Genomic DNA, 12,844 nt, shown 5'->3' on the forward strand with positions numbered 1-12,844 from the left:
AGCAACATAAGAAATATTATAAAGTACAGGCCTACATTTAATTTAATCTGCCATTGCGTTACCTAATTACCTAGTTTTGTATGAATTTGAATGATTTTTTTCCAGAAAACTTTGCTACCTCATGATTCATCTCTGTTTCAGATCATAAATACAATGAAAAATTACAGATCCTAGTATTTATCCCTACATTTATATTCTTATCTTTTACCCACATTTTAAAAAACCCATGACAGGTTTTTAATTTTTACCTGGCGGTTACCAATTTTCTGAAGGATTCTATCAAAAGCCTCCAGAAAGTCTAAATAAATCACTTGTTTATTATTTTTAGTGCATTTAAAACACTTCTCATCTAGACATTAGTTTGTTAATTCCAATAAGGCAGAGAAGCACAATTTAGTAAAAGCTGGGATGGTTTGATCCTACCAACTTTTACTCATCAACATGCTTTATAATTAGTAATCTTCTCAACTATATTTCCAGACACTGATTTGTAACGGCCTATATTGTTCACTGGTCTATCATGGCCCAAGTGCGGCTAGGGTACTACACTGGCACTCAGGGTCTCAGGAATGGACTTGAGTTCTGTTTTTGCTCTGCCACTTGCTTGCTGGTTGCCCTCAATACTTACCTCCTTTGTGAAGCATTTTGAGATCTAGAAAATGAAGAGCGCTATATTAAAACTATGCATTATAATTACTGTCACCTCTTTTGAAGCTTGTTTCCTGAGATACTGAACCCTCTCAACTCCAGCCTGCTTCAGTGGGAGTTGAGGCAGCTCAGCACCTCATAGGATTAAGCCCTGAAAGATAGGTATAAAGTGGACCACATTCCTGGCATCTTGTATAGTAGCTGTTTAAATAGGACATATTTTTGTTAGCAGCTGAGATGCTTCATTTTTTATTTCCTTAAGAATGTTCAGATGAATAGAATCCAGTCTTGATGATTGAATGCAATTTAATTTCCTGAGTTGTTCCATCACTTCTTTCAACTTGTAAAGAATAACCCTAGGGGAGGTACTTCCCCATCATGCTGTGTTCTGAAGACCAATGCAAAGAAATCATTTAGCTTCTCTGTAATTTATTCTCTGATTTTTCCCCTGGCAGTCTAGTGTATCCACAGCCTCTCCTGCATGCTTCTGATTCCTGATGTACTTTAAAATGCATCCAATGAAGTGAGCTGTAGCTCACGAAAGCTTATGCTCAAATAAATTGGTTAGTCTCTAAGGTGCCACTAGTACTCCTTTTCTTTTTGTGAATACAGACTAACACGGCTGCTATTCTGAAACCTTTAAAATGTCTAAATATTGTCTTTATATCTTTTGCTACTTCATCTGGTCCAAAGTTCCCTTTGCTCTCAGTGTTACATCTTACCTGTCAGAGTTTGCCTTCTGTTTTACCTTAGCATGGGCTGAATTTTACATTTTTAAAACATTACTCTAGGGTGCCAAGTACACTTTTATACCTTGCTATTTATCCGTACTTTCCCCCCCGACAGACAAAACAATGTTGCACCATTTTTTTGTTCTGTGCTATGCATAACTTCTGTGACGCTAATGAGGTATTCTTAATTAGCTACCATGCTAGATTTATGGGGTTTAATTTTCTAGCTTTTTCCTTTCAGATTATTGATAACATCCTGAATTCTTTAAAAATCTCCTTTCCCTTCTGTCTACTAATGTCACTGGCTCTGGCATTGTAACAGCCTACAGTCAGTCAATCAGAAAATTTAATGGCAAGATTATTCTACATTATTCTCCACATTGGCTCCTCCTCCTCTTGCTTGAATCATTTGGGGCACTGCCCCAACTCAGAAAAAAAAATAATAAAATAAATCAAAATAAAATACATTTACTTCCTCCAAATGAATCCTCCATTCACAGCTGTTAACTGAAGGGACTTTCTTGTCCAATTGAAGGAGCCATGCAAAGCAGCTGTGTAGTGCCAATGTGTATATTTTAGTAGGAGGCTGCAGGAGCACTTCAGAGAACAAGCCTAGGTGCACAGCATAACGCTAAGGGTATATCTACACACAGGCTATCCTCCCCAAGTTAGCTTGAATCCAGCTAGTGCAGATAACAGCACTCATGAAGACAGTGCAATGTGGGCTAGCAGGTCAAGCATGTACCCAGGGTTTGTGCCAGATTTGTATTAGGAACTTTCAAAAGTTCCCTTAAGTAATGAGAATGCGCAGAGCTAAAGGCAAGTGTTTCACCTAAAATTTTGACCTAGAGCAATTACTTCTCACCCTTCTCAGACAATCTGAGCTAGCACAATGTATCAAACGCAACTAAGAGACGCATAAAAGAGCATAAAACAACACCACCACACACTTATATACCACTTTACATCCAATAGCTGCAAAGCGCTTTACGAAGGTGGGCATTGTACCCCCCATGTTGGTGATGAGGAAACTAAGGCCCAGAAAGGTTAAGACAAAACATTTTCATAAGCATCCACTGATTCTGGTTGTCTCCATTTTTGGCTGTTCAGTTTGAAATACCTAGGGCCGGATTTTCAGAAGCCCTTAGCTCCCACAATTCCAAATGAAGTCAACAGCAGTTGTAGGGTACTCGGCCCTTCCAAAAAAAAATCAGACCCTAGGTGTTTCTAGTTGAACACCCAAAAATGGAGGTACCCAAAAGTAGGAGCCACTTTTGACAATGTTGGTCTAAATGATTTGCCCAACTTTGCACACAGTCAGTGGCAGAACTTAAAATAGAACCCAGATCTCTCAGGACCCATCTCCAACTTGAACCACTCGACACAGATCCTTCAGGGAGCCATTCTGGGGCAAGCAGAAGTGTGTCCACACCAATGCCTTGAAACCATTCACATTGACAATATATCACTATTTGAGCCCTGTCTAAAACAAAACATGAATTTCTAATCCCACATGAGACTTTTAAAACCAGCTGGAAACATGATCTCACTCTTCAGAACAGCAAAGCTAAGATGCAAAGATGTTGGCAAGTGTGGAGAGATTTTGAGGCTCATGTAATGCAGACTCCTGTGGTGAATGAATGTAGGATGGCCCACACTTTTACAATAGGGCACTGTATCTACCTTACAAATCCCACAGCTATATTCCCTCCTTGCATCCTTATTCCTTCCTCAGGAAGGAGTCACTAATCTAGTCAAATGAACTTTTACTTTAGAAGGCAAATATTTATGGGCAGGGTCTGTTTTCTGATGTGGTTCTGTGTTTGTACAGTGCCGAGCACAATGGGGGTCCTGATCCATGATTGGTCCCCTATGTGCTACCGCAATACAAATAATAACAATGTGCAAAGAGTTTAAATGCAGTTATAGTCTAGATGTCCTAAATGACAAACCGTTTCCCCCCTTTCTGAAAGATGGGGGTTTTCTCCTTTTCTCTAGGTTTCATCAATTAGAAATTGGACTTTGAAAGCAAAGGCCTCTTAAATGAGCCTGTGGTACCATGTCCACGGACTTTAATCAAGTCTCCCGCCTCTCTTTTTGTATTTATTCAGTCATCCCATATGCTGAAATCTGAACCGACTGAATGCAGCATTGTTAAAATTCCAACAAGGTTCGGGATTAATGCCTTTTTTTTTTTTAAATAATTGGATACCAAATTCCTGCTCTGAAAATCCAGTGGGTGCCAAAAGAAGTTTGAGTAATGAGGCAGATACACCATTTTGTGGAAAATCAACAGAAAATTTATTTTAGCAGTGCTTTAAAAGCAAATTCTATTTAAAAATGTTAGCACCTAGCCCATCTGTGCCAACAATTTCATAGTTTGCAATTAAAAAACAAAACAAAACACTGTAGAGATATACATTTGAGTAAAACTATATTAACAGCACAATTGCATTAATGTAGTGGATCAAACCTGGCATTTTTATTCAGTGTTTACTCAGGAAAAGCTCAGTTGATTAAAAATAGAAACTGAGACAAGGCCCCTGAGAGTATGAAGCTACAACTTTGCCATTATTGAAAAGCAGTTTGGTCTAGTGGATAGATCTGGGTTCTACTCAAGCTCTATTACTTACCTACTGTGTGTGACCTCTCACTCTTTGTCTTCTCTATTGAAATTGCAAGCTATATTGGCTAGGGATTGTTTCTTACTACGTATCTATACTATTTAGCATAATGAGGTCCTGATCTTGGTTGGCGCCTATAGATAGCTCACTAATACAAATTCTTAATACTTGTGATGTTAATCATAAGGCCAACTTGCCAAATTCATCCCTGGTGTAAAAACAAGAATTTGACCCATGGTCTCTAAACAATAGTATTATAAATATATAAAACTTATCATTCAGTATGAAGGAGAGATAAAGTACATTATGTGCTTGAACTTCTGCACATGATAAGTTACAGGTTTTTTAAAAAATAGCCTGTGTGTGTTTTCTGGCAGCAGCCTGGATCTGTGATGTGAGTAGAGATGGCTCCGCACAGGCAAAACAGTTCTCTGTAACAGAGATGGTTGTTGTGGGGAAGACACTCTGAAGAATATGGTGCTTCTTCTTATCTCCTCCATGGTATGTTTCCTAGTATTCTACCTGCATATACCTTCCTAGCTTTAACATTGCCTCAGCATGAAAGATGATCACTGTTCATCTGCTCCAACTATGTGGAATCCCAGACCTGGAAAGAATGGCTGTCTCCTCTCCCCAGTCTTCCTGCAAAAGGGGGAGATCTGTGCATGTAAGGTATCCCCCACATGCAGATAAAGTGAGCATGATCAGACCTTTAAGACCCAGTGGGGTAAGACTTTACTTATTGTGGTGAACACTTATTCACTCAAGCAGTCTCTCTGACTTCAGTGGGTTTACTCAACTCAGTAAGTTCTCATCAAGGGGAGTAAGGGTCGCACAACTAGTTACAGTGATTAAACTGACAAAATGTAATAAATAGTGATAGTACCTAAATCTTATGTAGCACTTTGCATCAGTGGATCTGAAAGCACTTTACCAAAGAGGTCCATATTAGGGCTGTCAAGCGATTAAAAAAATTAATCGCGATTCATCGCGCTGTTAAACAATAATAGAATACCATTTATTTAAATAGTTGGGGATATTTTATACATTTTCCAATATATTGATTTCAATTACAACACAGAATACAAACTGTACAGTGCTCACTTTATATTTATTTTTGATTACAAATATTTGCACTGTAAAAAACAAAAGAAATAGTATTTTTCAATTCACCTCATACAAGTACTGTACTGTAATCTCTATCATGAAAGTTGAACTTACAAATGTAGAATTATGTACAAAAAAACTGCATTCAAAAATAAAACAATGTAAAACTTTAGAGCCTACAAGTCCACTCAGTCCTATTTCTTCTTCAGCCAATCGCTCAGACAAAGAAGTTTGTTTACATTTGCAGGAAATAATGCTGCCTGCTTCTTGTTTACAATGTCACCTGAAAGTGAGAACAGGCATTCTCATGGCACTGTCATAGTCGGTGTTGCAAGATATCTATGTGCCAGATACACTGAAGACTCATATGTCCCTTCATGCTTCAACCACGGTTCCAGAGGACATGAGTCTATGCTGATAACGGGTTCTGCTCGATAGCCATCCAAAGCAGTGCAGAGTGATGCATGTTCATTTTCATCATCTGAGTCAGATGCCACCAGCAGAAAGGTTGATTTTCTTTTTTGGTAGTTCGGGTTCTGTAGTTTCCACATAAAAGTGTTGCTCTTTTAAGACTTCTGAAAGGATGCTCCATACCTTGTCCCTCTCAGATTTTGGAAAGCACTTCAGACTTATATCTTGGGTCGAATGCTGTAGCTATCTTTAGAAATTTCACATTGGTAACTTCTTTGTGTTCTGTCAGATCTGCAGTGAAAGTGTTCTTAAAATGAACATGTGCTGGGTCATCATCCGAGACTACTAGAACATTAAATATATGGCAGAATGCAGGTAAAACACAGAGCAGGGGACATACAATTCTCCCCCAAGGAGTTCGGTCACAAATGTAATTAATGCATTATTTTTTTAACGAGCGTCATCAGCATGGAAGCATGTCCTCTGGAATGGTGGCCGAAGCATGAAGGGGCATAGGAATGTTTAGCATATCTGGAACGTAAATACCTTGCAATGCCGGCTACAAAAGTGCCATGCAAACACCTGTTCTCACTTTCAGGTGACAGTGTAAATAAGAAGTGGGCAGCATTATCTCCCGTAAATGTGAACAACCTTGTTTCTCTTAGCGATTGGCTGAAGAAGTAGGACTCAGTGGACTTGTAGGCTCTAAAGTTTTACATTGTTTTGTTTTTGAGTGCAGTTATGTAACAAAAAAAAAAATCTACATTTGTAAGTTGCACTTACACAATAAAGAGATTGCATTATGGTACTTGTATGAGGTGAATTGAAAAATACTATTTCTTTTATCATTTTTACAGTGCAAATATTTGTAATAAAATAATATAAAGTGAGCACTGTCAACTTTGTATACTATGTTATATTGATTTCAATTACATTTTAAAATGTAGAAAAACATCTAATAAATATTTAATAAATTTCCATTAGTATTCTATTGCTTAACAGTGCAATTAGTTTTTTTAATCGCAATTAATATTCTTGAGTTAATCACGTGAGTTAACTGCGCTTAATGGACAGTCCTAGTCAGTATCATTATCTCTATTTTATAGATTGGGACACTGAGGTGAATGGAGAGGTGAAGAGACTTGCCCTAGGTCACCCAGCAGGCAAATTTCAAAGAGAAAATTTTCAAAAAGAGAAAAATAAAACATACAGCAAAACTGACAGATTCTTCAGACACAGCTCTCAAAACATTTTCAGCCAATTCAGAACGCTCCATACCAATAAAGTCTGAAGAGAAGAAAAAAAAAAAAGTAACAGGAGAAGAATGCTGTCCATGCTGGCTAAAAAGCAGTGCTTAGTTAATATACATGAAATGGTACAGCAAAGCCTACTATACTATTGAAATCCAGAGGCATAGAAGCTATTGTAGAATTGTTTTCTAGCCCATCTAGACTTTCATTACTAGGTATTTCTATTTCAGCAGGTGAGACATTTAAATGGTTACTCATCATTGCAGTAAAAAAATGAGAAGTTTCTTTCCATCTGTACCTGATGTTTGCATGCACTCTAAGTTATGCAGAAAGAAGCCTTGATGTAAACAACCTGATGCAAGCTCAGATTTTTAACACCAGTAGCTGGTTTTTTGTGATTCTATGGAGCACCATCAGGAGAAATGTTCAAAAGTGGCCTTTCATTAGAGGTGCCCTCATTTTGGCGTGCCCAACTTGAAGGGCCTTACCCTCTCCCAATCAACTAGCGACATAAAAGTTGTTCTCTAAGTACAATATAAAACTTAATTAAAATGAGAAGTCTGAAAGGATCTAGAAGGCATCAGGAAAAAGATTAGTAATCTGCAATGACGGCTCAAAAGTCTTCTCCAATGTTGTTTCCAGAAACAAGAGGAACTTAACATGAACATCCAAACTATTTAAGTCTTGTACAAAACTATCCTTCTAATACTAAAAGCTTAAATACGATTTTCAAAAACCTCTTCTTTCATTTGATGTAGTGGATTGTCCTTTACTAGCACACCCATGGGTGTTCAAACTATCCGATATAATTTGCAGTTCATTAGTTTTCGCACACAGCTTTTTAACATCTTTTTCCAAAGAAATTGATATAAGAACCACTAAGTTCAATTTGGAGTCAAGTAGCTCAAAAGAAGATTCTAAAGCTTGAACAGCCGTTAAGATTAAATATAATGATGTACTAAGGGATAGAGTGAACAGAAGCAATATGTGAGCAGCATGAAAAGCCTCCAAGTAAGCTGTGGCTAAAAGTGATTCTGAAAATAGTGAGGAAGCAAGGGAAGCCCTTCATTTAACCCCATAACTTTCAGGTCCTGTGGAATCAGGAACTTTCTCAACCACCTGTTAGAAGGCATTTTTATGGAGATGAACGGAGCACAAAGAAATCAAATGATCTCTTTTAAACACAGCCCAGTAGAATTAGGAATAGTTTTTAGAAAATCTAAAGTTATCGATTATGCAAAGTGGGCCTTGGTGCTGTTTAATAAAAGGCAAACTACATAAATGTGGCAAATCCACCCTACGCAAAACACCACATCAAAAATACAAATACAGCTAAAAGAGCAATTCATCAATTGCAACCATAAATAAAAAGTGTAACGTCTCCTGTGACTAGGGCTTTAAAAAACAAACAAACACCCCAAAACCACACACTCCTGTTCAGCCACTGTCATTATGGGTAAGTGAAGAAATAAAAGTCCAAGTAGCAACAGTAGCTCCCTACCCGGATAAGGAGATTTTAAGGGTATATCTGCCCTGCAATTGTGGGGTGTGACTGCAGCTCAGGTAGATCTACATGAGCTAGCTTTAATTTAGCCAGCTTGGGTCCCAAAGCAATGAAGCTAGAGCACCATGTGCTTCAGCACAGGCTAGCCCTGTGAGCGACTATCCCGGGTTCCAAGTGGACTTGTACAGCCTGCATTGAAGCCTGCACTTCCACAGTTTCACTGCTTCAGGACCTGAGCGAGCTAGATGAAAGCTAGCTAAGGTATGTCCACTCCTGCAAGTTACCGTACCCCTGATTGCAGAGGAGGCATACTCAGTCTTCGTTCACGCAGTGCACACACAGGACTGTGAATGGATGAGGGGTTTATTTGCTTAGGGCCAGACTGTGAACTTTTTGCTCACGGTGGTGAGTAATTATTTACCCGAGGAGTCAGTGCTCACTAATATGAGCAAGGGGTTCACAATCTAAACCCCAGGGTATATCTACACCACAATTAAACACTGCGGCTGGCCTGAGTCAGCTGACTCGAGCTCGCGCTTCGGGGTTGTTAACTGTGGTGTAGATATTCGGGCTCAGGCTGGAACCCAGGCCTTGGGACCCCGCAACGGGGAGGCCCTCAGAGTCAGGGCTCCAGCCCAAGTGTCTACACAGCAATTAAACAGCCCAGTAGCCCTAACCCCGCAAGCCTGAGTCAACTGACATAGGCTAGCTGCAGGTGTTTAACAGCACTGTAGACATACCCTAAGCAGCTATGCCACTAAAATGCTGAGTGCCTGAGGGAAAGTCATTTAGGATTAGTGGGATTTTCTTAAGTGCCTAAGCATATTAGGTGCCTAACTCCCATTGATATCAATTCAAAACATTTAAATATACGCTTAAGTCCATATCTATTCAGCAAAGTACTTTAAGCATTTGTTTAAGTCCCACTGAAGTCAATGATTACGCACATGCCTAAAGTTAAGAATGCTTTGCTGAATAGAGATGACCTGCTGAATCAGGAGCAAAGAAAAGGTGTCTTCATAACAAGTTTATTTTGTAGAATTACATAGAAGTCACACTTACCCAGAAGAAGAAATTAAACACAAACAAGAGATACTTCAGATAAACAGTCATCCAGTCATCTTGCTCGGTTTTGTTGAAATGAGACATTGTTGGAGTCTCTAGAAACAAAAACATATATTATATATTTTTATTTATATACACACACACACACCTTAAATTTTCAAACAGATTATTCCTCCCCTAAAAACCCTGAGACACACCCTTTTCTTCTAGAACAGAATTTAAAGTGAGGTCTTACTCTGAAAAGTGACTTTAAAATGACATTATGAGGCCCCAAATTTCAATGATTTCTGTATCAAATATGCTCAATTTGCAAATAAAAAAAGGAATTTTTTCTAACTCCCAGCCCTGCAAACACACGTTGAGCTCTTAGCATCAAGCTGGGTTCTTTTCTTTTTGCTAAGTTCATCACCCGTAATAAAGATTCTGCATGCAAATCTTTAGTGACCCACATTGTTCTCAGCCTCATATGTAAAACCCCCATTGCCTTCAGTGGGTTAAAACAACTGTAACTACAGTATAATTCTAGTTATCCAGCTTTCCTTTATCCAAAAATCCTAGTTATCCAAATCTACAACGTGGTCCCCCATGTAGCCCTATGTTAGTTAATAGGGCTTCTGGTTATCCGAACACCCAGTTATGCAGAACGTTTGGATGTCTCCAAGGCAATTCAGATAACAGGAGTTTACTATATTTGGAATTCAGTCATCAGTTTTGTTGATTATACACAGGAAGGACTAGAATCCAACTCCCTCTCTCTAAGCGTGTTGGCTCTGCAGAGTTAATTAGGTGTAAAATGCAATAAAACATATAATTAAAGTCAGAAGACTGAAATTAAGGAACAATTTGTGAAAAATCAATCATGTTAAATATATCTGTTGGTCTAGATAGATGGGAAGTATTAATGTTCCCAATAAAAACTTTGCTAACCAGAAGTTAAGGATTAAATTAAATGATGGATTCTTTCAATCACAAGAAATACCCTGAAGAGAACATGCAAATGTCAAGTTAAGATTCATCTTTATAAACTACACTGAATATTCCAAAGTATGGAAATGCTTGAATTAAAATTATCCAAGTAACCCATTGCACCACATTAGGAACACAAATTCTGAGACAACCTTATCTATTCCTTATACAGCTTCATCTATCTCAGGAATATCTCCAGCCTAAAAAAGCTTTGGGAGAATGTGAACGACAGGGAAATTTTAAAAGCTTGGTATGTCTGAAACTTTGTATGATTTGGTCCAAGCTTTCTAGAAACATTCTTTCCCAGGGTAAGATGTGCGATTGGAACTCTGAGGTGGATTGGTTTCATTCTGATGAGGTCAAGAGGTGATAAAATTAGGTTTTACAAGAGGAAGGTAACTGACCAGAACAATAAGAGGAATTTTCAGTCCTCCAGAACGTCTGCATTTTCAGAAAGTTTTACACAATGTATTAAATGTGTATACCAACAAAATATGGGTTAGCTCAGTGGTTCTCAACCAGGGGGATGTGTACCCCGGGGGCACACTGAGGTTTTCTAGGGGGTACATCAACTCATCTACTTATTTGCCTAGTTTTACAACAGGCTATATAAAAAGCACTAGTGAAGTCAGTACAAACTAAAATTTTGTACCCACAATGACTTGTTTATACCGCTCTGTATACTACACACTGAAATGTAAGCACAATATTTATATTCCAATCGATTTATTTTACAATTATATGGTAAAAAATAAGAAAGTGAGCAATTTTTCAGTAATAGTGTGCTGTGATTCTTTTGTATTTTTATGTCTGATTTTGTAAGCAAGTAGTTTTTAAGTGAAGTGAAAGTTGGGGGTACGCAAGACAAATCAGACTCCTGAAAGAGGTACAGTGGTCTGGAAAAGTTGAGAGCCACCGGGTTAGGTAATATATTATTAAAATGGCTTGGGGACTGATTAGTAGGTAGAAAACAGAATGGGCATTAAAGATACGTATTCTCTGTGACATTTGGTGAGGCAGAGCATCATGGGGTTCTGTATTGGAACAGGGTATTGCCAACTGACCAACAGGAACTGGCCTTGTATTTTTATTAGTAATTCAAAGATACGATATGCAACTGCTATCAAAATACAGAAAATAGTGAAGACTTAGAGGGATGGATTAGGCAAACAAACAGACGCCGAAGTGGAATATGAAATTTAATGTAAAATGATGCCCTTAGGTAGAAATAATGCCCAAAGTAAATACAGTTTTATATGACATCAAATGAATTAATGTGGCAGAGGAAAAGGCGCTGGGTGTACTGGTCGACTCAAACATTACATTTTTGGTTGACTGTGTATTTAGTAGCAAAGAAGGCAACAAAGAGTAGTAGATTATATAAATCCAAGGATATTCTGCTATCATTGATAGCATGTCATTTTACATAGCACTGATTAGATTGTATTTGAAATGCAGTGTCCATTTCTGACCATCAAAGCAGAAGACAGTAAGCATAGGGCAAATAAATTGATAAGTTGAAAGGATGGATTTACCGATGAGACGAGATTGTTTAAAAAAAACATTGGGGATACTTTGTTTTCAGAGAGGACGGGATTGAAGTAGTTATACTCTCAAAAGAGTATAAAATTGAACCTGATGATCTGAGGACACTGAGGAGACCAGAATTAGAGGAAACACAGGTTTAACTGAAGAGGCATTATAGGGAAGCAGAAATTAAAATTGTATTATTTTCATGAGAACAGCAGGAATGAACATCCTACTTAGGTAGTGGAGTCAAATGGTACTAATGTATTTAAGCAAAAATTAGATGACTATATGGAATTTGATAAGTTCTATTTTGAAAGTGATTATGTAAAAATTGCACCTTCCTACTCAACAGATCTGCTCTGTGTGCATTCAGAGTCAGATCTATTTACACAGAACATAAAAATAAGTTTTTACTACTTTTTATTCCGGTTATCCCTGCAGAACCCACACAGTTCAGAAAGGGAGCTGGATTCCATTCCTTCTTGTGCATCATCACCAAAGTCGTTTAGTAAGTTTCAATCAGTTACACCTGTGCTACAGGTTGGACCTTAGGCTACTACAGCAGTGGCCAACCTATGGCTCCGGAGCCACATGAGGCTCTTCAGAAGTTAATATGCGTCTCCTTGTATAGGCACCTACTCTGGGGTTACAGGCGCCAACTTTCCAATGTGCCAGGGGGTGCTCACTGCTCAACCCTTGGCTCTGTCACAGGTCCTGCCCCCTTTCCTTCCCCTCCCCTGAGCCTGCCGTGCCCTCGCTCCTCCCTCTCCCCCGGAGCCTCCTGTATGCCACGAAACAGCTGATCGGGAGGAAGAGGAGGAAGGAGAAGGTGCTGATTGGCAGGGCTGCTGGTGGGTGGGAGACGCTGGGGGGCTGCTGACATATTACTGTGGCTCTTTGGCAATGTACATTGATAAATTCTGGCTCCTTCTCAGGTTGAGGTTGGCCACCCCTGGGCTATTGGGTAAAATTATATGGCCTGTGGTATGCAAGAGGTCAGAAAAGATT

At 38.7% G+C, this 12,844-nt stretch overlaps 1 protein-coding gene across 10 annotated transcripts in view; it reads right to left on the reverse strand.

Moving 5' to 3' along the window:
• Positions 1–12,844, reverse strand: part of TSPAN11 (tetraspanin 11) — a 219,058-nt gene that overhangs the window by 190,497 nt on the left and 15,717 nt on the right. For 9 of the 10 annotated variants that reach the window (XM_084623710.1, XM_084623703.1, XM_084623705.1 and 6 more), the window contains one exon: positions 9,338–9,435. The exons of the other annotated variant lie outside the window; for it this stretch is intronic. In XM_084623710.1, coding sequence (XP_084479836.1) covers positions 9,338–9,424 — 87 coding nt within the window. In that variant the 5' untranslated portion in view covers positions 9,425–9,435. The remainder of the gene's footprint in view (positions 1–9,337; positions 9,436–12,844) is intronic. 10 annotated transcript variants of the gene reach the window in all.

This window comes from Lepidochelys olivacea (assembly GCF_965140295.1).
Source record: "Lepidochelys olivacea isolate rLepOli2 genome assembly, chromosome: 1".
NCBI classification, from domain to species: Eukaryota; Metazoa; Chordata; order Testudines; family Cheloniidae; genus Lepidochelys; species Lepidochelys olivacea.